General features: G+C 42.1%; 2 protein-coding genes across 11 annotated transcripts in view; one reads left to right on the top strand and one right to left on the bottom strand.

The window, feature by feature from the left end:
- MCU (Mitochondrial calcium uniporter) overlaps positions 1–26795 on the bottom strand; it is a 43203-nt gene that overhangs the window by 3983 nt on the left and 12425 nt on the right. Inside the window, exon 4 of one of the 8 annotated variants that reach the window (NM_206280.2) lies at positions 2564–2794. The exons of the other annotated variants lie outside the window; for them this stretch is intronic. Coding sequence (NP_996002.2) covers positions 2564–2794 — 231 coding nt within the window. The remainder of the gene's footprint in view (positions 1–2563; positions 2795–26795) is intronic. 8 annotated transcript variants of the gene reach the window in all.
- jv (javelin) lies at positions 479–26761 on the top strand. Of its 3 annotated transcripts, none has more exons than NM_001259720.2 (8): positions 479–566; positions 5640–5830; positions 17836–18350; positions 18765–19080; positions 19401–19460; positions 20958–24567; positions 24985–25231; positions 25587–26761. In NM_001259720.2, the coding sequence occupies exons 2-8, from the start codon at positions 5769–5771 to the stop codon at positions 26513–26515; spliced, it is 5739 nt and encodes a 1912-aa protein (NP_001246649.1). In that variant the 5' UTR covers positions 479–566; positions 5640–5768; the 3' UTR covers positions 26516–26761. The 3 variants fall into 3 exon arrangements, with proteins under 3 accessions (NP_001246649.1, NP_001246648.1, NP_729175.3); NM_001259719.2 differs by lacking the exon at positions 19401–19460 and adding an exon at positions 1990–2223; NM_168171.4 differs by lacking the exon at positions 19401–19460.

Below are 26795 nucleotides of genomic sequence, written 5' to 3'. Positions count from 1 at the left end.
AGTTTACACGGAGAGAAATTACTAGGAATGTAGGTTAGCAAATATATAATATATTATAAGAGATAAAAGGTATCTATTACCACGATCCTTAAGTAAGTAAACATTAATAGAGGGAATCACATTTCTTGCTACAGTTTCTCACTGTGTATTAGTTTAAATCGCCTTTACCAACTGGGCTTGATTGTGAGTGTTAGCTGGGTCTGTTCAACCCATTAGCAATTGTAGTCGGCGCCAAATGTGGGTAAGTAGTGTTGTTACTGTTGCTGTTGCAGCTTGGCTAACCGTCGACGTCGATGAAGAAGTTGGCGCTCATTGCTCGCTGGCTTCTACGATGATTATTTTCATGGACTTTGATTTTTTGGGATTTTAAACATTTTATGTTTTCTTTTTCTTTGCCGCTGCTGCTGCTGCTGCTTCTGCTTCTTCGCCTACTCCGTAGGCTTCTGCTTCGGCTTTTATTGATAGTTTCAGATTTTTGTTTTAATTTTCAGTTAACTTTCAGATTTTCGCGCTAGCAGACGTGTGCGTCTCTATCTCTCGACATTTGAGTGGCGGATAATTTGTGTGTACGTGGCATTCAAGACAGCTATAAATGCAAACCTATTTAATATCATTACTCTCAGTGAAGCGAGAAACTGTGCAAATACACATCGAGTGTGGTGGTAAAAATTGGATTTATTGGACTGTTATCGTGCGGAAAGAGCGTGCGTGAAAGAGACATTCATCGTGTGATAAATGAAGAGGCCATATAGCATTCGAAAAAGTTTAATTTACAAGCTATGACAGCCGTCAGCAAAATGTAATAAAGTTTGTGCTGCTGTCACAGATTTTGCTGGCCGACAAAGAAGGACTAATAATATAAAGGAAAACTATGAACTACCTGCCATACTTGTGTATATCATTTTATGTAGTGTGGTCACAAGTTCTGAGCAAAACACGAACCAGAACCGCAGACAGCAAACGTGCTAACATTGATAATGCCATGTTAGATGTTCGCCCACGGCTTCGGTTTGATAGGCCGCAACTTTGCTTCATCAAAACTTAATAGCCAGTTTCCGCATCCCTGCCAAAACAGGGCTAACAAGTGTCAGGCAACTCGCACAAAAACCCGACCACACAGTGTGTGTACAGTGTACAGTGCATGAGTGGAAACACGTGGCTGGCAAACCAAATCAGGCCAGAGTTTAGACCTGAACGGGGCGACCGTTTCCGTTCGGTTCAGGAAATGGTTGCAAGCGGCAATCAGCCCACAAATTTATAACAGTCGCCTCCTTTTTGTGTGGTAGAGTTTTCCATATACACGGGGGGCAAATTCATGAAACATCACATCAATCAAATTCTTCATCAAGGACAGTAAATTAAGCAGTAAGCAGTTTCTGCTAAATAATTCTAAAACGTGATAATATCCCTATTTTAACGGAGTTCTTTTCCTTAGTTTATTGAAGGATTTTACATGGAAATATTTTTCAATACTTAATTTTTTTGGTTACGATATTGGTGTAACAGTGGAGGTACAAGACAGAAAACGAAATTTAAATCATTCTATCACATTTAATTAAAAATATCATGCAATTAACTATTATTTAAATTTTGTGAACCCAGGGGAATGGATTGGTGGAGTTTTTAGAATTAAACACCAGCACTTAAGTTTCGTTTTCTCGATAAGGTGACTTACTTCACCTCGTGGCTTAAATTATATTTTTCTAGTTCACGACGCAATCTCGAAAAATGTCCTGTAACTTTCAGGCTGCCGTGATTTCCATATGTGCGAGGATTACTGCGAAGCAAATAACTGAGCCAAGTGTTGGTGCGTGTGTCTGTGCATGAGCATTGCATGATTACATGGCAATGTCCTTCGCCACCCACACGCCCAAACAGAAATGCCGGCAAAAATCGTCCTTTGTGCATTATTAAAAAATTCCGGCAACCGCCGCCTCGTGTTTGCATATTTTTTGTGATTTAATTTTTTTGTCGCACATTTTCAACAAGATTTGCGTGCCAGGTTTTTCCCCCTTAGCCAACCTGTTTGTGTGTGCTCCTGCATTTAAATCAAATTAAAAGAACCGCACCCCAGTACGGTTGACAACATTAAATAACTGCATGCATAAAATATTCGCCAAAAACATACGCTTAAATTGAACGATAAAAAAAGTGAAAAATCACGCCAAACTAAAAGGACACAGGAAGCGCAGGACCGAGCGATTAGCGGGTAAGTTGGGGCGGGTTTAGAGCTGGATGGCAATGACAAAGTGAAGACCACAAGGTTTTCCGTGCTCCAGGCGACATTTCCGTTTTGTATTCTTTTTTTTTAACATTTTTCTGTTTTGCTGATTACACTAGTTTACCAAAGCGAACATTTCATAAATTCTGAGCGCATCAAATTAGGTGGTCTTAATTCAATTTTGATTAATAGTGCAGTTTTTGGGTTCAATACTTTCAGAGTAAAAACAACTTTATCTTTTTATGCTCAGTATGTTGAACTACACCATTTAAATGGCAATTTACTGGCAGAACGAGTGTAAACTAGTGTTTGGGGATTTGAATTGGTCCCAGTTCTACCTACCATTTTGTTGAACAGTGTTTTTGGGTTCAGAGGTCGTGTTGGAATTATTTACGAGCCCCCCAATGAACACCTCCGGCGACAAATTGGAACCTGTTGTTCTTGGCAACGTTGTGGCACTGCAGGTAGTAGATCTTGTTAGCCGTTCAACTAGGACTTGTTTTCGGCCCGCTGCACTCAGTCCGAGGGCTTTTAGCCGCGTCCTCAGCTCGGCCAAAGTGAGTCGCGTGATATCTGGGATGATGGCAATGATTATGTGTGGGCATGGGCAGAGGCGCAAAAAGTAGGTGATGAAATAAAAAAGGAGATACGAAAAAAGAAATTAAACAGAATTTTCCATCAGTGGGCTGGGCTTGGCCTAGGTGCCAAAATGACAGGTCCTTCCCTTTCATTTTTTTTATTTTTTGGTAATGAACCAAAAGCAAGCAGCACAAAAAGGTAGCCCAAGGAGTCTCGCCCACAAAAAGCGCAGTAAAAATGATGGCACGTGCAGTTAACGCCGCAAAAATGCACATAAAAAAGCGAGTTGAAAATGTGTTTAACAAAATAAAAAATACAGCAGAAAAAAAAAGCACACGTTGTGAATGACGAAAAATGTTGATGGAGAGGCATTCGCTGGAGAGAAAAGCTGGGAAAAATAAAAAATAAAGAAGCCTCTGGCTTGTCACAACATTTCCCTTATCGGACCCGGAAATGACACGCACACACAGAAATGAGGGGCGGTAGAATGGGTGTGGGTGTGGCAGGGGGCGTGGCCATCAAAAGAAATGCATGCACATTAAATTTAATGCCATTGTCACTCTTCAAATTAACACAATGAACGAGAGGAGAGGCTTCGGTTTGATTGCCTCGATGAGAATGATTGAGATAAGATGCTATTCGAAGTGAAAGTAGCCACATCAAAGTTTTAAATTATTTATTAAGCAAATACTTAACGTTGCGTCAAAATCGGATAGATACTTAAAACTGCATAATTTACGCAGTATTATATTTATTTACTATCGATTTTTCTGCATAATATTTATTGCTTCAAGCGACTAATCTAATTTCCCCGCCTCTACTGGTTATCCTGTCGCCTGATTAATGTGGCCACAGTTAAACTTAATACAGCGCCCATCTAAATGAATAAAATCCCTTCATACTGCTTCACATTATTTAAATTAAGCAAGAGCGAATTTTTCAAAGGGGGAAAACAAAACATGATATAAAATGGGAAAACTTTGAAAGAGGGAAAATATGCGTAAGCCGAGGGCAAATACAGATACAAAACCCCAATGCCAACAACATTCGGGCATTCATAAAGCATCAATGCGCCTTTAAGCTCATAAAATATTTATGAAATTGCAGGACAGCAGAAAATCTTTTGAAATATCCAATTTTATTTGGCCCTTTATTATGGCGGTTTGTTTGTTTACTTCCAGTGCCAGCCGTAAAATCCCAGATTTTCCGAACCAAATTATTTGCTTGAAAATCGATTTGTTCTCATTTTCAGCAAACGACAATATAACTTAGGTTATATGCCGCTGAGCTTGAAGACAACTGAATTTGGTAGGGATACTTTAAAGTAGTAAAGGCTTAATTAATGAAAAAAGAACGCGAAAAGCGCTGAGAGTTATGCGGAAAATTCAACAAGCTTGGCTGATTCTGTGGGTGCTGTTTTGTGTGTTTTAGCATACAAAAAATGAAAGAGAGGAGGGTACCGCAGAAACCGCAACCTCAACCGCTTTGCGGGCATTGTGTTTTTGCATTGTGCTTAGGCCTTTTAATATTTCACTGCATTTGCTCCTATTTTATTCACCTTGATCCCATTCTGCGCCATAAGCCAAAGGCAACTGCGGAGTTTGCACAATAATCCCAAACTGCGGGCCAAGACAAACAGCGTGTAACAAAGTGCTGGGATAGAATGCAGGCGCAACTTCAATGCAACTTGGTCGAGTGTCTGGCGCACAAGAGTAGGCAATGCTTTTGCCCATTTATTTTTTGGAGAGGCACATTCGCAGTGCTCAAGGACACAATCGGTGGATGGCACATGGGATATATTTATGGCCATGAACACATTGCCGTTTATAGTCCACGGCAGTGGGAATCTGTTTTTAGAGGCTACATTAAAAATTGAAATGATCTATAAGTGCAAGGAGGGCCTACCGGGGCCACAGAATATGGTATGATTTTCACTGTGAGGGTAATGCATTTGTCGTGTTTAAGATACAACTTTAATATTCTGTCTATAAAATGTACAAACAAGGCTGCAGAGAACATTTATTAGATATACTGGGTATAATTTGGCTTTTAGTAGTGTTTCAATTTGATGATAATGTTTGCCACACATTTTTCATTCAACAAACGTTCATATTTTGTAGATAAATCAAATGCTTTAAGTTTATATTTGAATATTTGTATTCTATTTTACTTTTAGATATAGGAAAGTATCACTATCGTCCCAGTTTTCCCGATAAACTGCAGGTATCTTCGCATATCTTTGATATATCTTCGTATATCAAATTTATGTCATTGCCAGTTCAGCAGATCCCTCTTTCTCTCTGTCATTGAAAATCGATTTTACGTGCACTTTATAGTTCACTTCTTTTTAAAACAATGTACTGTGTAAAATCTCCGCTTTGAGGCGCCGCCTTTGGCCCCGAACAAACTGACTGCCCAACTCTGCTCCTCACCTTGGACTGTGGACGCAGCGAGCGGAAATTGTGTGCATTTTCCAACTACACTGATTGCCCCTGTATGTACGGTATGTAATTCCCGGACCGGTGGGAAAACAAGACAAGAACCCCAAGAACGCTTCGTTGAACTCTTTAAGCACTTGACGTGGCGACAACGAGGACATTGAGGCCGTCGAGTGGCGACATTTTGAGTGGGCCAAGTGACGTGTGGAGCCTGAAGGATGCTTGCTTCTTCTCATTCGCCCACTTGGTCGCTCATTAAATAGATAACGCCTCTGCCATATGTTGCTCCCTGTGCTTCGCGTGTCTGTGTATATTTAGCCGCCTTGAGCAAGTTTATTTAATTGCACAAACTTTACGCAAATTAAATGACAAGCCGCAGTTTTATTATCTTCCACTTGCAGGCCGCCTGCCACCGACACGAAAATATTAACTACACGAGCTCCCCGTGGAAGGTCGACCTTCGAGTCCGGCACATTTTGCACGTCAAAATAGGCTCCGGACAGAGTCACAGCCTCTGCTATGGCGGCACGATGGGCAACGGATATTTTCGAACGTCACAAACGTCGTCGTCGTCACGCCAGCGGGAAAAGCGGTAAGTGACAACCAGCTACAGCATAACCACACTCGGAAAAATAACACATAGACTTCAGGCCACCGTAATTCTTGATTCATGAACCAAATTGTAGGTTAATGTAAGTGACGACATCGAATTCAATAAGGGGCTTGTGTAAATCGTGACATTTGCCACTTTGCCTTTAAGACAAATGACGAAACCGAACCCACATTTCTTTGCCGAGTGTAACAAGGATTCTGTTCTGGGTCAAGTACTCCGGAGAAGGGGGAGCTAATAAAATATCCTTGCAGACGTATGTGACGGGAAGGGTTTCCTGGTAAGCCATAAAAGTTGCTGGCGTGTGAGTAACCGCCGACCCAGTTAGTTCCCTTCTCTAATCAGCCTCAACTGGACATCGATATTTATGTACTGCGGTTTAGGGAAGGAGACACATTTTGTGGATGTAACAAATGTTAGCCTAAGACAGAAGGGTTCAAAAGTCGTCCATTTAAGCTTGGGCTGACTCGGCAACTTTAGTGTTTAATAAAGTAAGGATTTGCTAGCATAAGCTGTAAGGGCAAATATAAATTTTGAGCTTGAAAAGTGACACTTGAAGGGTTGACTTAATTCAAAATAAAGTTACCAAGCGACAAGCCGAAATGTTTAAAAAAACATAAGAATTGTAAATAATAAATGTTTTTAGACGAGAAATGAGAAATAACAGTGAAAAACGAAGTCAAATAAATTTTCAGGTGTTTCTGCTAAAGTGAAGGAAAAAAAAAATTTATCAAAAGTTGTGCAAGGGTGAGCACACCCGCAAAAAGGTCAGAAAAATCATGAGAAAACTTTCTGGCTGAGAAAAAAGTGAAAATGGAAAAAATAATTTGTGATGATTTTCACAAACATAATTAGTGAACTTCTCTTTGGCGGTGACTTTTAAATCGATTTGATTTGCGAATTTAATTGACGGTGCGGAAAAAACAAATAGCTTTAGATGCCCGCCAGAAATGGAACACTTTGCCAATTAATTAAATGGCAGAAAAGCCAAATTGAGGCCACAACTGAGGAGGACATGGCCAAAAAGAACGGAATAGATGGACGGGGCGTGGCGTCTAGTATGCACTCATTCAGTATGAGCCCTTATGGGGGCGGGCTTTGCCCACGAGGGCGTGGCAGCTGCTCCGTGCTGACAGCTGTTGGCGCTACTCAAATTCCAATCTGCCGCCATCAAAGCGGCGAAGTGCATAATCTCCAAAAACTGACGAGGGTTGCGCGAAAGCAATTAAAATGGCTTTCTACGTTTCTCCTTCGATGTGTTGGTGGCTTTATTGTGTTCCAGTTTATAATGATAAGCATTCTCAACAAAGTATTTTCATTTAATTCATCACAACTCGATTTTCTATAGTTGATGTCTAAACTAAGAACTCATGGGAAATTCAAACTTTTTCATATTAAAAGCACTATATTAATGAGCAGTTATAGCTGCTGAAAACATTTGGAATTCATTTTAGTTTGCTTGTTTCAACCGCAAGTAAAAAACGTATTAATTGAGTAAAATTTAAATTGAAACTACAAATCTATTCTGTATATCTAAGCATTAAAAACTAAATTCCTAAATTCAGATATGCATTTATAGTATATTTTAAAGTCAGTCCAGATTGCATAGTGCCTTTTCGAGCTCTTAAAAACTGCAAGCTCCAATTTAAAGTCCCTGTTGTATTAAGCCACATCCCATTTGAGAAAATTTGTCGTTTTTCTGTGTTTCGGCCACCAGCAACTACCGGAAAACATTCGCCCACTTTTCGATACATTCCCCTCTGCTTGGCCAAAATCGAATTGATCCCGTTGGCAGCCGAAAGTCTTGTTTTGTTCTCCCATATTTTGCGCCATTATTTCGACGGCGTTGTTTTGCCTCCGCTGCTGAACGCACACGGAGTTTCTGAAAAGCCGACAGGCAGTCGCTTCATTTGCATATAGAATACGTGTTCCGAGGGGCGGTAATGTATCGACGGGCTTTTGGCAACTCGGAAACGGAAGATGAATGGGGGATATGTGGCGGGCATGTGGGCGGAGGTGTCTACATAAAGATGTTAAAGATACAAACGCGATTCGATGACAACTTTTTGGCCACTGGGCAAATCGATTTATGCATACAGGACGAACGGGAACGGATGTATATGTCAATGGGGGCATGGGTTAAGATTAACCTTTGGCAGCCTCCAACATTTAGTCACGTATCATTCGAGCTCTACATTTTTATGGTAACTGCTGTGTAAAAGAATGTCTTTGTGTTCGGGCACTGAGAAAAAATCCTTTAAATGGAAAAAAATCTTGTAAACAACTACTAAATAGAACTTGAAAGAGGTAACAAAGAAATCCCAAGGGTGTTAAGGCCCTTTCGTAAAAGTTGCTTAACACCTCAGAGATTTCACTGTTAGTTTCAACTTTTTTTATTGAAATCTCTCACTTTGTAAGTTTGAAATAACAACCTATGAAGAAGTTTTAGGATTCTTTTGCATACAAGGATTTTTCTTTCAGTGTTTTTGGGTGACGGATTCGTACAGGTACAGTGTGCAGGTGTGCTTGTATTGTATGTGTGTTTGTGTTGGTGTCAGCATTACGTGTTAGGCATACTTCTCTGTACTTTTCTCTCTTGGCCCATCTTAGTCTTATTTTACGCTGTCAACTCACCTGTAAATAAAAGAGTAAAAGTGTAGAAGAGATGGTTAGAGATGTTGTAAGGGCACAATAAATTTCTAAACTTGGGATGAACAAACTGGATTGACTTTCAGTGCGGGAGTTTCGTGAAATTCCATTGCTTACTTCTTCCAGGACATACACTTTTTTGTGGACGTTCGATGTTCATTAAAAAAGTTTCGAGCACATTTTGGCATGCAAAAACCGAACCGAAAATAGAGCAACAGCCACCATAAAAAAAAACCAACTCGTCTATTGGTAGCTAAACTTTCACCAAATTTAATTTGACAGCAACAAAAATAGTAATTGGTAGGAGGAAAATGGAAAACTGTCAGTTGCGAGAGTGAGACAGACGAAGGATAGCCAGTTTAGCCTCCAACAATTTACCAATTAGAATGTGAAAAAAGTTTGTACGTCTGCCGTCAATGTAAAGTACGAAATAATTGCATTTTTTATCTCCGCCCACAACACCTGCGGTTTATGACGACGACTGTCTGACTGTATAATAAATATTTCACACTAAATTGCACACTAAGAATTAAAAGTGAAAAAGGAGCAACGAGCCAAAGGCGGCTAAATGAAGCGAAATGGGCCTAAAGCGGGAATGATGGAGAGCCCACAAATTGCCGCTGAATGTGTGCAAATGGCAGCAGCAAGCCGCGCTGGAAAACCCACGGAAATGAAGCAAGAGTTGAGACAATTTCCGCAAAACGAGCCCAGGACAAGGAAAGCAGGAAAAGCGAAACGCCTAGGAGCAGGCTATACAAAATTGCCAGCCCGCTTGCACTTCGTATTGTGTATGTCTATTTGTACGTGTGCACAGGCAAAAGGCGTAACGAGCAAATATCGCTTTCCCCACCCAGCTATTTTGCCTCTCTTTCCCTCCTCCGTTGCAGCTCAACAGACATCGAGATTGTCAATGTCTGGCGGAGCGTTAAACATTTTCCCCAGTCTCGTGTCTGCTGTCTGATAAATTCAGCATCCCAGCCTCCATCATCTGTCCGATTATCCCGCCCAGATTTCGCCTTGCACATGCAATTGATTAATGCCATGCACAAATTGACAAGCGAACAGAACCAGATACATTCCACCAGGCTCCAGCTAATGTAATTTAATGGAGTACACGAGGCAACTTGGAGTAATGCAAGGGGTGGTTAAAAACTATTAGCAAAAATGTATCTAAGACTAGACTGTGACTTTAGATCCTTTAACTTTTTATCTGCAGTTACCAATTTCAGAGTTGTTTAAAAGTAGTTCCTTTAACTGTTTTCCCAAGTTAGTTCACATAAAATCATGATTCTTATTTTCAAGAATCCGCTCCTGAGTGCATTTCACTAAGCCATACGTGGATTCATGGTACATCCATCGCCTGACTGACTGGCTGTCGAATCAGTAAGCACATGTGCACCTACCGCATTTGCATATCTGACTATATAGACACTCTGCTTTCTATTTGTTGCACGTGTTTGCATTTCCCTGACTGAAAATAAATATTTACCATATTACAATAGTTTCCCTGGCTGCGCATAATGCGGCACAGAAAGAAACTAAATACATAAAATCAGAAATATGCTAAAAAGTAAAATTTCTAAAAAAGTAAGGAAAAGTTTAATGTTTTTTCTTTACTAATTCCACAAAGTATAGTTTTAAGCTCATATTATTTGCCAGGAAAAGACTTAGATTTCCAAGTGCACTTGATACACTTTTCGACCAATATTTGCCTTGACTTTGGAAGCCATCTGTTGCTCGGAATGGCCTAACAAGATGTCATAGTTTTTCCATAAGCAGTGCCAGAATAATTCGGAATAAAGGAACTTTTCCCACCCGTCCGGCATGAATGTATGCATGCTTGTTTATGTGTCAAAACACCGTAAACAAGTTTGCAATTTTCTGAAAAGAAGGATGAAAAAAAAGGCAAGCCAAACAAAAAACAAGGTACTAAGTTGGCTTTTATGCACTGCGGGCCTGTATAAGTAGAATGGAAAGGAGAAAAATAGAAACGGAAGGCATATGTTTTATTTATTGTTTGGCTGCACTTTCGCAGCTCTTTTCAGCATTTGCTTAGCATTTTTTTTGTTGCAGCTTTTGCAACTTAAAAGGCGCAGAAAAATACACAAGCTGGAAAATCCAACAGAACGCTTATTTTTGAATGAAAGCTCTGGGTTGTAGAACATGGAGAAATTATTTCGGGGGAGACAGAAGAGATGGGACTTGGGAATTCAAGAGATCCTGGCACTTGTAAGAAGCGTCCACGAGTCGCTAAACATTTAAGATTTCGGAACAAGGCTAATAGTAAATGCCGAACTGGTGCATGAAGATTTGCAACATTTGTCCTAATTTTTAATTTCTCATTTCCATTTCGTTGCATTTGTTCAAGATGCACTTTGAACTATTTAAGCAGCTCTGTTTCTGAAAGAGTTGTTTACTGCAATTCAAAGTTTTAATTTAAATTCTTTGAACTAATTAGTAGGGAATTTGTTTGCGAACTTCTAATGTTTAGTAATTATTATACCCAAATATTTACTAGCGGAAAAAGTGTTGTATACACATTGAAGTTGGGAACACAAATCAGGGTTTTCATTTAATATATGCAGTGAGAAGTAAGTAAATGCCCACCTTTCTACAAAATTTAAATTGCATAACGATACCTCTGGCAACTGCCAAATGGCTCAAATGCAGTGTTGTCTCTGCTGTTTCTTCGCCTGCAAAACACGCAGTTCCATCTCGAAACACGTCTTCATATAAAACATTCCGCTGGAGGATTTAATTTGATAGTGCCAGAGGGCAGACGAGGGCTGAAGGGTTCGAGCGTAGCTCAAGTATGAAGCTTTCTAGTTCAAAGGATCATCTGGGGTGCACAAGTGTAATTCGTATCAATTTATGCAGGACGTGATGCTGCCTCTGATGTTGGATAAATTGGCAGGAACGTTCGTTTCTGCGAAAAGCATGGCAAAAACACTATATAGTAGGGATAGAAAGCACTGGTGTTTGAATGGTATTTTTGTGGGTAATTTATTTTTACTCAAACTAATTCCATTAGAAGATCGAGAGCTGAAACGTAATCAAGCCCAATTTATAGACATTTTACTTCCTTATATTCTTTTTATATATAACTAAATAAATAAAATGCAATGATATGCTGAAGACTTTACAAGAAAACTTTAACGCTGTATTACAACACACCGTTGCCAATTAAAAATCGTATTACTCCATCTGTGCTGCCGTTCAACTTTTAGAACTTTTATTTACCAGTTCCGCTCAAAGGCCATTTAAAATATTTCCGAAAAACCATCTCCAGTCACACTTGACTTATTTCATTACACACACGCCAAAAAGCCACTCACTTGCCGCCAAATAAAAATCGTACATCGTGTTTAAAAATAAAAATTCTTTTGTGAGCGCTGCTGCAATGAAAGGGTTCCAAAAGAGCCCAAATTATTTCATTGGTCACGCTGGCTGGGCAGAAAGCTGGATATACATATGTATATCCATGCGACAAAACAGGAAGCCCATTCCCACCAGAAACCTCCAATCAAAAGCTCGAGCCATGCGTGCATGGCAACCAATTCGACCACGTTGGAAAATCAAGTGAAATGAATGAGGGAAAACTCTGTTCGCGACACATGCGTTCATCGCGGCCACATGTCACAATATTAAAATCTCATTTTGAGCTGCTGGCCAAAAGCAGAGAAAGAGACAGCAAGTGTGGGAGAGTGATTCGGCCCATTTGGGAGCCGTTTCTTTTGCCCCCCGTCCGCGGCATTTGCATCAATTTGACGGCTGCTCTGCGCTTCACTGCCTCAGTGCCTCACTTCCTCACTCTTTCATTGCCTCAATGGCTAAGAGCGACAAAGCACTGAGAATAAATCATATATTCACTTAAAAATATAAGCAAAAAAAAAATGGCTTAAAGTCACACTTCAATTAGGGAAAATCATAATTGATTGCCTACTTTTAGACATCTTGAAGTTGGATTTTCATGTGTGTACTTTTAGACATGTATTATAAATTATAAAATTATATGAATATATATAGAGATTTTGTTCAATTAAAGACATTGTTTAATTGAGTTTATCACAGTGCACTGAGTGCTGCAATACTTCGTTTTTGCCGCTTTATGATGAGCAACGCGATGCCATCCGCTCGAGTTACTTGATTACAAGTGAGCAACGCATTTCCGCCGGCATTGTTGTTGTGCGGCGAGCGGTTCGCAGATTGGAGCCCCGAATTCCGAGTTTTGACTAGGTGACGCCGCTCTCCCCGATGACGAAACACGAAACACCTGCCAGCGTCAAGAGTTCAGCAGCAAGTGAGTGTGGGGTGTGGGGGAAGAGGGTTCAGTACTTGCCGCTCCACAGTTCACTTGAGTTCATTGCTGGGGCTGAAAGGCCAGAGAGTCGGGCCCAAAGCCCATCCAGCCGACCCCTTGCCATTGGGAACTTTTTGTTTTGCATTATTCACGAGCATTGCCACATGGTACCACACACAGTGGGCCAAATTGGGACTTCAAGTGTGGCGGGAAAACTTTGCCGCAAATTTAGAAAAACTAACTCTCGTTCAACAATAATTGCGAGAATTTGTAGTGCATGATATATGGAGTTTAAAGTCAAAGGCGCAGGTAAATTAATTTAACGATATATCATATTTTCACCCACTGTATTACGAACTTAACAGCTTATCTCAGCGAGTTTAACAACACAACAGAAGCAGACCTAGCTCATTTGTCATTCAAAAGGCATCATCTCCAGAGGGAGCTGGCGAAAGGGTTTCAGCAAGAAAGGGCTTCCACGACCTTTCACCTCGTGCCGCAGATCCCTCGTGCGGATTACAAATTGGTATTTGATGGTGCGGCAATTGCAGTTTTGGGGGCCAACATCTCGACTCGATAATGAGAGCAGAGTTGGCTACTGGGTTTCGGTTTAATTGGGCGCCAAATTACTTTTCACTTTGCCATTGCGCTTAAGCTGGAAAAATTCATTAACAGTACGAGGCGCAGCTCGGCTGGTAATAAAAACCAATGCAAGTGGCTAAAAGTTTGAAACTCGAGACACAAAATTGCTTCATTGTTGCTGCTGGCAAACAATAACAATGAAAGAGAAAAAAGGCGGGAGGCGGGGCAGCGTGCCACTGAAAAAGGTTAACAAAATAATAACAAACAAATGAACAGTATTATTTTAGACGTCAGCAGAGCAGTTGCTGCGCAGTCGCCAACTTGCCACGAAATGCAGCCGCGCATGCGCTCAACATTTTTAACCACTTCAGTCGATCGAGAGACGTAAAAGCGGTAACAACCGAGTAAAAACCGGTGGAAAGCAACCACCAATAAATCGAAAAAAAAACCGCGCGCGTTTTTCTCTTTCACGGTATTTATAGCTTTTTACCCATTTCATGGACAATAAACTCAATTTTGCATTAACCACAAAAATCAACAAACTGTGCAAAGGCGGGCGCCATCAATAGAAAGCATTCAACTGGACTAAAATGGGATGTGGCAAAAAGCGAACAAGATGAATGTTATTTATTTGCACTGTGGACTCAAAATGTGACCCACAAAACCCCAAGTAACATCAACACTGTTTTGTGTGTGAGACAATATATGTGATAAATGGAAGAAATCATCATTAGCATGTGAACAAAAGCCTCCAGGAATCAATGCAAGGAACCATTAATCTACAGGCATTAATGATTTAAGGAATTTATTTATCATTTGGGTAAGATGCTGCATTCATTTGGGTTTGGGAAAATTAACCATTACTTGGGGTAAATCTGGAGACAAACTGGAAGATGAAATGAACATTGTCTTGGGCATATGTCACTTAATATGTCAAACGAATAGAGAACCTTAAATGTCTTTAATATTTAGCGAGAGATTCTTAAACGTTACAAAGCTCCATAATTTACAATCAAATTATATTGTCGCGGCCTAAACTCCCCATTTCCCAACATATTAAATATTATTAAGTTGAGTAAGCAAACCGAAAGGTAGCCCCAAATTACACACTTATTTAGTTGTTTGGAAACCATTAATTCCGGTAGTATCGACCCCTTAGCTAAGTTTGCTTATAGCCGTACATTACCAGTTTCCACTTTCGATGATTGAGTGTCCTGCGACAAATGGCCAACTTATTTGTCCACTCATTGACAGAGCCGGCAGCAACCAAGTTTTCGCTTAATTTATGAGCCCGGGCCGCGTTGAAAGAGATGTTGGCTGAAATGCAATTTGCGGGCAACCGCAGTTACAGCAGCAGAAAATTGATTTAGCATTTATTTCCAACTCTCCTGACCTACAGCGATTTTAGTAACGATGTTGCGGCAGACAAGCGAAAAATATCGTATTTTTCGGAAAATGTCATTCGAAATGTCGCTGGAGGCCGTACCCCATCTTCTTGCAACATTTCGACAGGTTTTGCTGTTGGGTTTACCATTTTCGGCACAATCGCAATGGATGAGAGATGATTCAGATCGGTGGGGGTCTTGAACAATACGCTCTGATTATTCCAGTTCTTTTATTTTATATTAATTCTATTTTGCACAATTGAAAACCTATTGTCTGGCCGCCGGCCGTGTGAGAATGATGCCGATTGCGAATGATTTTATGTATTTATTTTTTGCGAGTTTATGCTCCGGTGGCTGTTTGTTGGGATGCTTTTCATGTAAATCGGTATTCGGCGGTTTGCCGCTTTGCTTGTTTTTCATCCAATAGATATCTGTGTTAATTAATTTGGCGCTGTCATGCGCGATTTTGCCATTTCCATTTTGGCACGAACGTGTTTATTTCACTGCATTTTTCCTATTTTTTTTGTTGTGGTATAATTTAATTAGCTGCTCTTAAATATATTTAAAGGCCTCAGCTTCTTTGTTTCGATAATGCCAGTAGCAACAGTACTGTGTTTTTTTTGAGCTGTGCTAAATAATTTGTTAAGTTTTAATTAGCTTTTTACTCATTATTTATTTAAAACCGTTAGAGGCTGTTTGTTTGTTTGGTTTTTTTCAATAGCGCGTTGAAAATCGCTCTCTAATCGCACGCAAATCGCATTGACTTTTTTTGATGCGTTTTTGTTTTTTGTTATTGCCCTTGGGCAGATGTTGTAGAAAAGTGAGAAATTTAATTCGGCGCGTGTCACAATAAAAATCAAGTTTAAACGAAACAAAAAGCGAACACGTGACTGGAAAAGCAAACTGAATTCGTAATTTGTATTTGTGCGAAAACAGAATGGCAGTATGGCAGAATGTTTATAAACCCCGCTGTCAGTCATAAAATGGCATTAAAAGCAATTAGCAAGTTGTTTTATATTCAGCGCCGAACGAACATATTGCCTGGGGTAATTAAAATCTTAGGATTTTGATCGGAAGGAAACGAAAGCGGAAAAACAACTCTTGGCGCCTCTAAAATGAAAGTAAAAGAAGTGAGATATTATCGTTGAAGCCATATTGCTGCGAAACATGCAACAAAACAATTTTCACGCATTCCACACAGTGTTGACATACGCCTAATTAACTTTTAAGTGAAATACAAACAAAATGTGGTATAAAATGGTTAAAAACCATGGTAAAAGAGTGAATGAACGTCCACAGTTAACCCTAGCAATCCTGGTACATGTGTGTGTGAGTTGTTAGACCCTAAATGTAGGTTGGCCAAAAACGTAATGGAACCGGCAATAGAGCAGGACAAATGAGGCCAGGCCAATGCTAAACAGTTGGCAGTAGAGTGCGAGTGCTCAGCACTTTCTGGCTCTTTATTTTTTATTTTTATGTCAGCTGCTTGGTCCATAAAACCAGGCGCCGCTACAAGGAACAAGAACAAGGACAAACGGCAGGAGAGCCGCCAGGATGGCGCGGCCTGAATCCTGAATCCGCACACAGTTAAGGATTAGTTGGCAGCATTTGCAATTGTAATGACTCGCATCTAAAATGCAACCATCCGGTAAAATGCGCTGAGCTTCCAGCCAGCTCATCCTGCTCCTCCACATCCGCAAGCCACCTTTCCAAGAGGACTCATGACACACAGGAGCAATGAGCAGTTAGATGCCGAGACAGCTGCAATTAACACGGAAACTATTGCAGCGGGTAAATGGAAAATGCCTGCTGTCAACTCTGAACTTTTGGCATTGGAAAGCATTTTGTGGGATGCAAATTAGGCGGAGATTAGTCGGAAAGTTAGCCTAGTAGCCCAGGCCACCCAAAATGGTTATCAGAGCTAGTATTGTATGCTCTCGCGATTCTTAAAACTTTCTTAATAATTAATATACTCTTCGTTTACCTTTCGTTTTATTATTTGTTAGTCTGTGAAAAGTTTTCCTGGAAGTTTCAATTTATTTTTTTACTTAAATTTGTATTTTTTAAACTAAGACAAAGAGCAAAAAATGTTAGGACAATCTATTAGAAACATTTAAATGTTTCCAAACCATGACCAGTGCATGCGATGCTGCGGCAATAACTCAAAAGTACTACGCAGAATTCCCAGTACCAAGCAAACTACAGCAGCTATTCCGCAATCAATCTGCCAATCCGTGGCAGACGCTTTCCATTTTACAAATGGCAAATAGCTTTTCTGACTTTTCCGGCATTTCACAACGGCAAAGGCGCAGATGGCGCGGTTCTCACGCTTCATTTGGCATCTCAGGTAAAAAAAGCTGCTGGCTAAGCAATTTTCCCCCAATCAGTCAAGACTGCACTCCCCCAACCACCCAACCACCCACCATCACACAGGCACACATCAATTGGTAATGGTGGTGGCGAAAGGTGGTAAGCAAAGAGTCCTTTGGCTTAAACGCTTCGAGGAACAAACTTTTCTGTTCTCGTTGCTCTCGTAAAACTGTTTGACTTTTATAGTGGAGTCTGTGGATCGTCTGCGTTCGCGTTTCGCTCGACTGAATGATTGCAATGCCAGTCGAAAAGAAAACTAATGTTTACGACTGCAGAATAACCTTTGGAGCTTAATTTAACTGGCGGACAGGTGGCAATGGCTCATAAAATATAGTCAATTTCTCATATGTTCAACATGTTCAATCTATTTCAACCGAATGAAATGAATTTTCTAGCCGAAAACAGAAGATACAAGTGCTATCGTCCAAGTATCGGTTGTCTAAATAAGTTTTTTAAACTTATATACTAATACACTGAAATATATTGCTCTTATCATTGCATAAAATCATGTTAATGGCTTGAAAACTAATACCATTGTAAATTATGGCCTCGGAATTTCTACAAAGCTTGGCTAAATAATATGAATATTAAAGGATTGCAAAAAATATTGTTCGTACGTGCAATAAAAATGATTAATGCCCTTCTGCGAATTCATAGTCAAACCACAGCTATTAATAATTCTACATATTTATCCTTTTCAGAGGCAAGGACAGCTATAGCTATCAGCACAATTACGTGGATCGGGTGCGTTTAGAGGATACCACTGGTGGACATTACCACAACAATCAGCACCAGCAAACCACACACGATCCGAGGTGTCCGCAGTTGAGAGCCGCTGGCTGGAGACACACGCACAAATCCGTTTCCCATCTCGACTTGGCCACCAGCTGTCATGATGCAGCTGGAACTGGCTTAGGTCGCCACTCGCAGCAGCTGCACCACCACCACAGCAATCAGGTGAATCAGCACCACCACCAGCAGCAGCAGAGTCACCACCATTTGCAGCACGCCAACTTGCACTCCCACCATCCACACGCCCAGCCCCACTGGACGCAGTGCCGGGTGGGCGGGGCCGGAAGCGGAAACGGGCAGCTGAGGAACGCCCGATCGCTGGACTACACGCAACTCGAGCGGGAGGAGAACGCCTTGGACATCGCCGAGTTCTATTGGCGATTCGATGCGGAAGCTCCGCTCGACCAAGTCGATAGCTACGCGGGTGAGTGGCGGCCTTCGGGTGGATTGGATCCACTCGGCCATGTCGGATGAATGAAGAAAGATGATGAAGATATCAGTTTAAGTGTCGCATAAATATTTCAATTGTCTGACTGATATCTTCTCGATATTGATATTTGATGATTTACTACAATCGTACAATTTATAGACAAATTCAATTAATAATACTTGAATTAACGTGCAAAATAATGGATTGCTATAGGCACATATTTGTTTTGGTATACAATTTGTTAAACTATCAACAAAAGCTGACAAAAGCCAAATTGACCTACATTTTTGTAAATGCTTTTTTTCGTAGTTTATTAGTTGTTGAGTGGCGTCATAATAGACGTGATAAAAAATATGAACTGAATAATGCAATATTTTACATTTTTCCCTGTACTTTCTTCCTTCTCAGTACTACCAATCAATGACAACTTTGAGCCTTCGGCTGCAACATCAACGGCTGTAGGATCAAAGGAGACAACCACCACAGTAGCCAACAAGGCAAATGGTAGTGCCACCACCAACGCAACCACTGCCGCTGCAAACGCCCTGCTGGACATTTTGGGCAGCGAATCGTGCAGCTTGAGAAGATCGCGCAGTTTGGCCGTAATACGTGAGGAGACATTTAGCGACCTGCAAATTGGATCGGCCAACAGCAGTCGTCGCCGATCGCAGCTAATACCGCGTGCCCGGCTCGTTAATCGCGGATTTTTCCGTGAATCGCCCCGGTAAGTGAGTCACAAACACTGCACTACATATGTAAATGAAATCGTACAGGTTTTTGTTTTTCAATTCTTAATATGTTTTGTACAGATTTTTGTTGATAAGTTTTTAAAATTAATATTTCTCATATCCCTCTTTGAGATTAGAAATATTACATTTAAAGCTTTAAGCAGAAGTGGGACAGAGCTAAGCTAAGCTTTGACTTGCTCTCAAGTGTTTAAGGCCCGGCCATCACGCATACGCCGCGTAGGCACGGCGCGATTTGAGCTGATTTTGGCCGTGCCAGTCGTCAGTCGTTGAGCGACGCTCGCCGCAAGCTCAACAGGTCTCGGCACAAATTTCAGTTTAAACAATTCAAAAAAAAGCCGCCAGCCAAATTGTTGCGGTCGGTTTGTTGTCGCCGTTTCATTTTCCGTTTGTGCTGGTGGTGGTTTCTGTGGTTTGTGTGCGCCTTTTTTTTATTTCTGAACCTGACTGGCCTGTCAGGGTCATTATCCCGGGGTCAGTGTTGCTGCACATAACCTGCGGTTGTCGATTTAACCTAAGCCAGATTGGTGACAACTGCAAAGTGCAAACTATCGAACGGTTAAGCACGTTACATAAGAACATTTCGTTTTTATGAGCACTTAAAATTTAGTGCGAAGTTGGGTTTTTTCATATCACATTTGCTAGTTTATACCCTCGTTGTTTAATTAAAATTGCAAAAGTTTGTTGTTTGTCAATTGTTTGGGTAGCTGCATGTATGAGTCGTATAGGTGGTGTGAGTCAGCGCGAATGTGACAGTAAATCGGGAAAGCTTTTAGCTACGCGCCACTCGTTCGTCCTGCCATTAACACACGCGTTATCCTGCGCATCCTGACAATGGCATCTGCAGTTGTCGAGCTGCCACTGCACTTGGAATCGCATCCTTCCCGCTCTGTCGCACTCTGTGCCGGGGGCTTTTCATTCTTTTATTTAATTTCCCGCAAATCGTCGCGTCAAGTGGCTGAGTAAACCATCAACAAAGCCCGCCCGAGAGCAATGTGCAACTGAAACGGATCCAGTCCAAAGTGACGGCTCATTCTTGATGCGGGATAATGGAGGTTTTAGCTATTGAATGGCCGTTGGACCCAGAGTCTGACAAGTGAGCTCGTTTGAAATCAATAAAGATAATTATTGCAGGTTCAGTAGTTTGTGAATGAAATTGATTCGTTATTCCACGAATTATTGGCGTGGTTAAAATCACGGCAATTAAACATTAAATTGAAAGCCAGTCATAAAAATAATTGAAATAAATAAAACAAAAATAAAATTGAATTCATTAAATGGCTTCAAAATTTAGAATATCTAAATCTTTATATTTTACACTTTCTTTAAATGCTTCTGTTTATCTTTAATTGAACACAAATTGCTTTTTGCACGCAGTCACAGTTCTACTGTAACTAAAAGAAAAAAGAAACAAACTTGACAATCCATTTAAACGCTACTCCCATTAGAATTGCAACGTTTTCTATGGCCCATACCTTCGTCACCGATTTGACACATTTAATTTCATGTTTGCCTGTACAATTCTATCAATCACCTGTCGCAGTTCTCTTTTTTTTTTTTGCTGCAGTTGAATGCCCATTTGAATGACAAACAAGAACCCACTTTTGACTGCCTGACATTCTTAGTTGGGTTTCTGTTGATTTATCTGATTTGTGCGGATTGATTGATTTAGACATCACATGCCTGAAACTACTTGCAATTGAGGGTCTTCGAACGAGGCCAAAACAGTATGGTTGGAGAAGTGCAGGGGGCATTCATCATTCCATTAGATGTAATTTACTTATGATAGGCCCACATGTAAAACAATGGCATCATTAACGAGCTCATCCTCCCGTTTCGATTCTCCCACTTGCAGATTGAACGGCAAACCGAATCAGGCGACCTTGGTGGGTGAGCAGCCAGCGGATCAGCCTACGGCGGATGACACCCAGAGCCAGAGAAGCAACTCGGCCACTTGCGATTCGCATCAGCAGCAACAACAGCAGCAGCACCAGCCGCAGCAGCAACATCAACAGCAGCAACATAGGCTTAGTGGAGAATCGCGTGACTTTGATGTCTACTATGATAATCTGAAACGCTTGGACGCCTTGGCTTTGAATCTGAGTGAGCAATTGCATCCTTGGCACAACGACAAGAGCGACTTGGAGAGCTTGAACTCGGATTACTTCAAAAATTCATTGCATCAGAACCATCTGGATCAACAGCAACCATCATCCCTGGAATTCGAAGCTCTCGAACAGGTGGCAGCTAGTTTGCTAAAGGAAAGACCAAGGATTTATCAATCAAGGCGGCAGCAGCAAAAAAGGAATAACCATCATTCCAACTGCCTGCAACGACACCTCGACACTGGGGGAGAATCGTGTCCAGAACACAGTCAGAGTAGTGTTTTCCCAGAGACTACAACCAGTAACTCAGATGATCAGACCGATAGTCCATCGCTATCGGAACAGGAATACGACTTAACCCACATTGAGGAGATCTACCAGCAGGGTAACAACGGTGAGGAGAGCTACGAGATCATAAGTCTTACGACCACAACAAGGACACGTTTCGAGAGCAGTGAGGAGGGCGAGGAGGAGCAAACTGGAGAGGAAGTTGTGGACAGTCTGACCACGCCCACGGAACCACAGACCAGCGATAGTGAGAGCACCTTAAGGCAAAACCACAACGAACAGTTGGACAAACTAATAGCTTATGATTCTGTTTACCTCTCCTCAGAAGATAGTTCAGATTGTACTTTAGTTGGCGAAAGTTGCGAGTCCTTCGAGCAGAGAACTTTCACTAGTTGTGGCGAAAGTGGCGAGTTGGAAACCCGCAGCTTACTACACATTTCAATTGAGGACACGGTTTATGAACCACAAGCGAAGCAGCACAAAAAGGCCACAAATCAAGAAGATCAACCTGCTCCTCTGTTAACCACCACAGCCAAAGTTGAGGCACAGATCTTTACGCAAGTTTTGAAGGTAGAACACACTCCAAAACCGAATATCCTAGCTGTAGTGGAAAAACGTAAGCTCAAACAGGAGGAAGTCAAGCACCAGCCGCCGGAACTGAAACGCCAGGCAACCGACTCCTTCGTGGTCACTGCCAACAAGTCCAATCTCGCAGAGAATCAGTATCATAGCCTGCCGGATGTTAACATAGGAGTTAGTCTGAAGGTCTGCGAGAGCATCGACAAGGAGCTTAGATCATCCTACAATCAGCAGAGGCAGCAGCAACGCAAGGAAGCCAAAAAGGAGCAGCAGGTGACGCGGGCAGAAACGTACGATTCCATTAGACGTTTCGGACGCGCCCATCAAAAAGCCAGGCAAAGGGAATACCAGGAAAGGGAAAGAGAACGTGAAAAAGAAGCGTCAGCGGCTCTTCAGGAAAAGGACAAGGAAAGGGAAAGAGAAAAGCCAAAGATAAACAAGGAATTTTCCGCACAGGAGCGGCAAATTGAAGTGAAAGAGACGACAAAATCTCAAGATATAATCAAAGAAAAAGAGCAAGTTTCTAGAAAGGAAGAGGCTGAGGACGACGAGGAAGAGGAACCACTGCCACCACCGCCGCCACCTTTGACCGAGGAGTCTCAACAGGAGGACACTGTAGCGGATGTAGAAGAGGAGGACAATCTGTCTGTATCCATTTCACAGCCGGAACAACCCAAGGAGGCGCCCGTCATCGAGGTGGCCAATTTCAGCAAGCTAATCGAGCGTCGTGCCCAGGAAATCCGCGAGCGACAGGAGCAAATAAAGCCATCCTTTCAAATAATCGTCACCGACGCTCAGAACAATATCATCCAGAAGGAGGCAATTCAGGAGAACAAGGAAACCAGCCAAAGGATTGAACCCAAACCCAGCCCGAAAACAAATTCTAACTCAAGCTCAACTTGTAATCTCGTTCAGCGCCCTCTTCGCCGCTCTGTGAGTTCCTCGAGTGGCAAACCGCTGGAACATCGCATCCTCAGCACTGGTGCCCCAATTTACAAGGCCCGACCTGTCAGGGTTTTGCCCTCCTCCAGCAGCGATTCGAGCTTTTCCAGGGGCAAAATGTCACGACCCCAAATACTTCATGTGGTGGATGGGCGTGGAGGAGTTGCGGGCGGAGGAGCAGGTGGCACCCTGCGAAGAAGAAGCAGTGCCAGGAGCATAGCCAGCACAATTAGCTCGCCGGGTGGTGAGGTGGCTAATGAATATCTGCAGAAAGTGGATGCAGTCCGATGCTATTGGAACAAACTTGCGGGCAATGAACCAGAAACATTAAAAACAGAGCAGCCGGCAAAGGAAACCCAGCCAGGCATTCACTTCCAGTTGGGTGGAGAGACCACAACACAAGGCACGGATAAATCCGCTGTTGGCAATGACTTCTGCAGCATGATGCCACATCCCTCAATTGAAATTGTAGAACTAGGAGAGGGTGCCCAAAAAGCCACCATTGTAAAGGCAGCTCCGGAACGAGAGGAGGATCCAGATGAGGATCAGGATCAGTTCGATCACATAAGGTATAAGGTTCTGAAGTCACAGCAACTGATTCGCAATAATTTCCTCTCGACCAGAAATAAAAAGGAGGCCCAGTTTGATGGTCTAATTCAGTACCTGCAGGAATATAGTTTCCAGGAGTTGCTGAGCAACAATAATGTGGTGATAGTTGAGCCTGTAAGGACCAAGATAGAACGACCTCTGCAGGTGGGAATTAACAGTGGTTCTACAACTACGCCTACGACTGTTCCACCCCCGAAGCCTCCACGGGTTGTTAATGCCTCTGCTTCCCAGCCACGAAAAACGCGGCAAAAACAAACGGGAGGTGCGGCTGCCAAACGACATTTCTTCTACCAACCCGTGCGGGTGAACAGAGAGCTCTACGAAGATGAGCTACCAGATCCTGACACAGTTCGCAATGTTCGTCGCTTTTTTGAGCAGAATGTCCTGCCAACTCCCGGTCAGGGATTATTGGTACAATCTCAGCAAAAGTTTGGTGGCTCAGCCTGCCAATTGAGTCCCAAGTCGAGGAGAGCTAGGGGTTACCGATACCTGACAATTGATACGAGTTATGGAGGAGCAGAAGAACAACCCAAAGGCATGGAGATGCTGGAGGAGCACAAGGCGAAGCACTGGGACAATGCCAGCCTATCAAGTGGAATTTCCAGTGGTGTTTTAAGTTCCCCCTGCGGGGAATATCATCATCAGGAATCCCCGGTGATGGCCTGCAAAGATGTCCATGTTCAGGACGTTGTTCGGAGGCACAATAGCAATGCTGCCAATGCCAAAGCTCGAGCTAAATTCGCCAGCCGACGTACCTGGTGCATGGGTGCTGGAGGACCAGGAGCAAATGAATCCCTTTATCGGCAAATTTATGAAAATAATTTGGGAAATTCAGAGCAGCAGGAAAATGGAGAACATCTGGAGGAAGAGGACGACGAACAGGATGACCAGTATGAGGACGATGTGGAGCAGGACATGTGCGAGAATTATTACGTCAGCAATGTGAGTACACAGAAAAAATCGAGTTAGCTTGAACACTTGTTATATTATTCTTATCAAGACATACTTGAGATAAGCCCATTATATTCATGATAATCGCACCACTTTAATGTCTAAAAGATATTTTAGACACGATAATTATGTTAACTCATTTACTAAGTTAGCTCCTTTGGAGATTCGTGTTTCTTATTTGATAGTTTTCAATTCATTTAAATATAGCTCCTTGAAAGTTTCAAACTTAATTAATTCGAGTTAAATGGAGAAATTTCGTGTTTAGCTCGAGCTACTGGTTGCGTAAGCTTAGGTTTTTTTTTTTTATATTTGTTTAGCACATGGGGGTGCGGTCCTTTTGCGTGTGGCTTTATGGACCATTAGCCTTTGATGGCAGCCAGTCATCTAATCTTTTCCTTTTGCTTTCAGGACGTGCTGGCCAAGATAAGGGAGTGCGGCTCAACTGTCACCTACTACGGAGGAAGAGTGCTGGACAAAACCGCAACCAGCACCGCAGCTCCGTCGACAAAAACCACTCAACCGATGACGGGTAGTGCCACCCGCTCCCGAATCCGTCAAATCGAGGCCTGCAATGTGTGCCTCCCGAGCGAGAGATGCGAACATCGATTGCAAACCAAACAAGCTGCAGCTAAGCAGCAGCAGGACTCTTATCAAGGTGGGTAATCATCCTGGCCAGGCACATACTCATAATTCGGTTGCACAAAGTGCACACTCGTTATGAACAATTTTAAAGATTTTTTGAGGGCATTTGTGCCATTTGTTCAGTGGTTTATTAAGATTTATTTTTGCTTTAAAAGTTGAGTTATCTAGCAAATTTATTTAATACTTTTTGTAATCCAAGTCACTAACAAGTTATTAAATAGTAAACAATACGTTTTATCGCAAAATCTTGACGGACAACGTGTATATACAGTGTAAATATTTTTATAACTTCATGCCACAGCTTGTGCTCATCATATCAAATGACAGCATAAAACCGAAATGATTATTTCCTTTCTTTTACTGTACAGGCATCAAATTTAAGCTGGTAAAGTCGAACAGCTGCAGCAGTCGCCTGGAGTTGGCCGGAACTGGAGAAGATGAGGTCACCGCCGACAGCGAGGTGGTTCGAAAAATGGTACATCACTTTGAGGCGAATCAGACAACGGCAAGTAATGATGTCCAAGTGACCATCAACAGTCAGAGTCAGATAACGTCAACGAAAAAGGAGCCGGAGGAGGATGTGCCGCGCCGCCAAGTGACAGTAAATAATCACATCAATGTGCTTGGAGACACGATGCCCCAGGCGTCCCAGGAGAAGGCTGAAAACTTTAATGGCCGGCCGGAGGAGAATGGCTATGGCGCTGTGGAGACCGTGCCCACATACGAAAGTCAAGCCATGAACATACGCCTCGATGCGACTGAAAATAAGAATATCCTGCAAACTGCCGCTGCGACTGCTGCTGCCAACAAAGTTTGCCGCAATAAAAACGTTGACTTGGCCTACACGTTGGTGAAGACAACGACAAATTCTCCCAAGGGCAAGCCCATCGAAGCTCCGCGCCAGAAAATTGGAAAACAACTGCGCGAAGTTGAGGAAAATGTGGAAAAAGCAGCCGTGACAAAGGCCACCATCAAGCTGACGAAGGGCGCCCCATCGCAAATCATTGTGCCCGTTGATATTCACAGTCAGGCCTCGATAGTTGCACACACTGCCCCGATTCCAGAGCGTCGACTGAGCAATGCCAGCAGCAGTAACTCGGTGGTGGACAAGACCGTAGTTCGGCATTATGTGGCCAATGATAAGAGCATCTACGAGCGGCGCAAATATGATGAGATTGAGTTCGAGGAGTTCGAGGTCTACGATCCCAGCAAGGAGCCACCACCCCAAGTGGAGGAAGGAACCGACAAAATACCCACAGATGCAGAGCTCTACGACAGCCTGGATGACAAAATGTAATCAGCAAACTAATGCTCAATGGAAACACAAACGGCAACGACGACTTCTTGGGGTTTTGGGTTAAAGCTTAAATCTAAACACACATCTCGTAGTTAACCATATTGGTAGCCTAATTTAGCTTTACAGGTAAAGCCAAAAAGATTATACCATAAACTATCCAAAGTATGATATATTTTAATATTTAATCTTAATTTGCAAAACCAACTTTTGTCCAACCGTACATTGTAAGTTTATGCTTAAATAAATATGCAATTTATTTATCGAGTTGTGACAGCTGTCA

The sequence above is a fragment of the Drosophila melanogaster genome, chromosome 3L (assembly GCF_000001215.4).
Source record: "Drosophila melanogaster chromosome 3L".
In the NCBI taxonomy this organism is placed as follows: domain Eukaryota; kingdom Metazoa; phylum Arthropoda; class Insecta; order Diptera; family Drosophilidae; genus Drosophila; species Drosophila melanogaster.
Note: the sequence above shows the minus strand (reverse complement) of the source record. Positions and strands in the feature narration are given on the sequence as shown.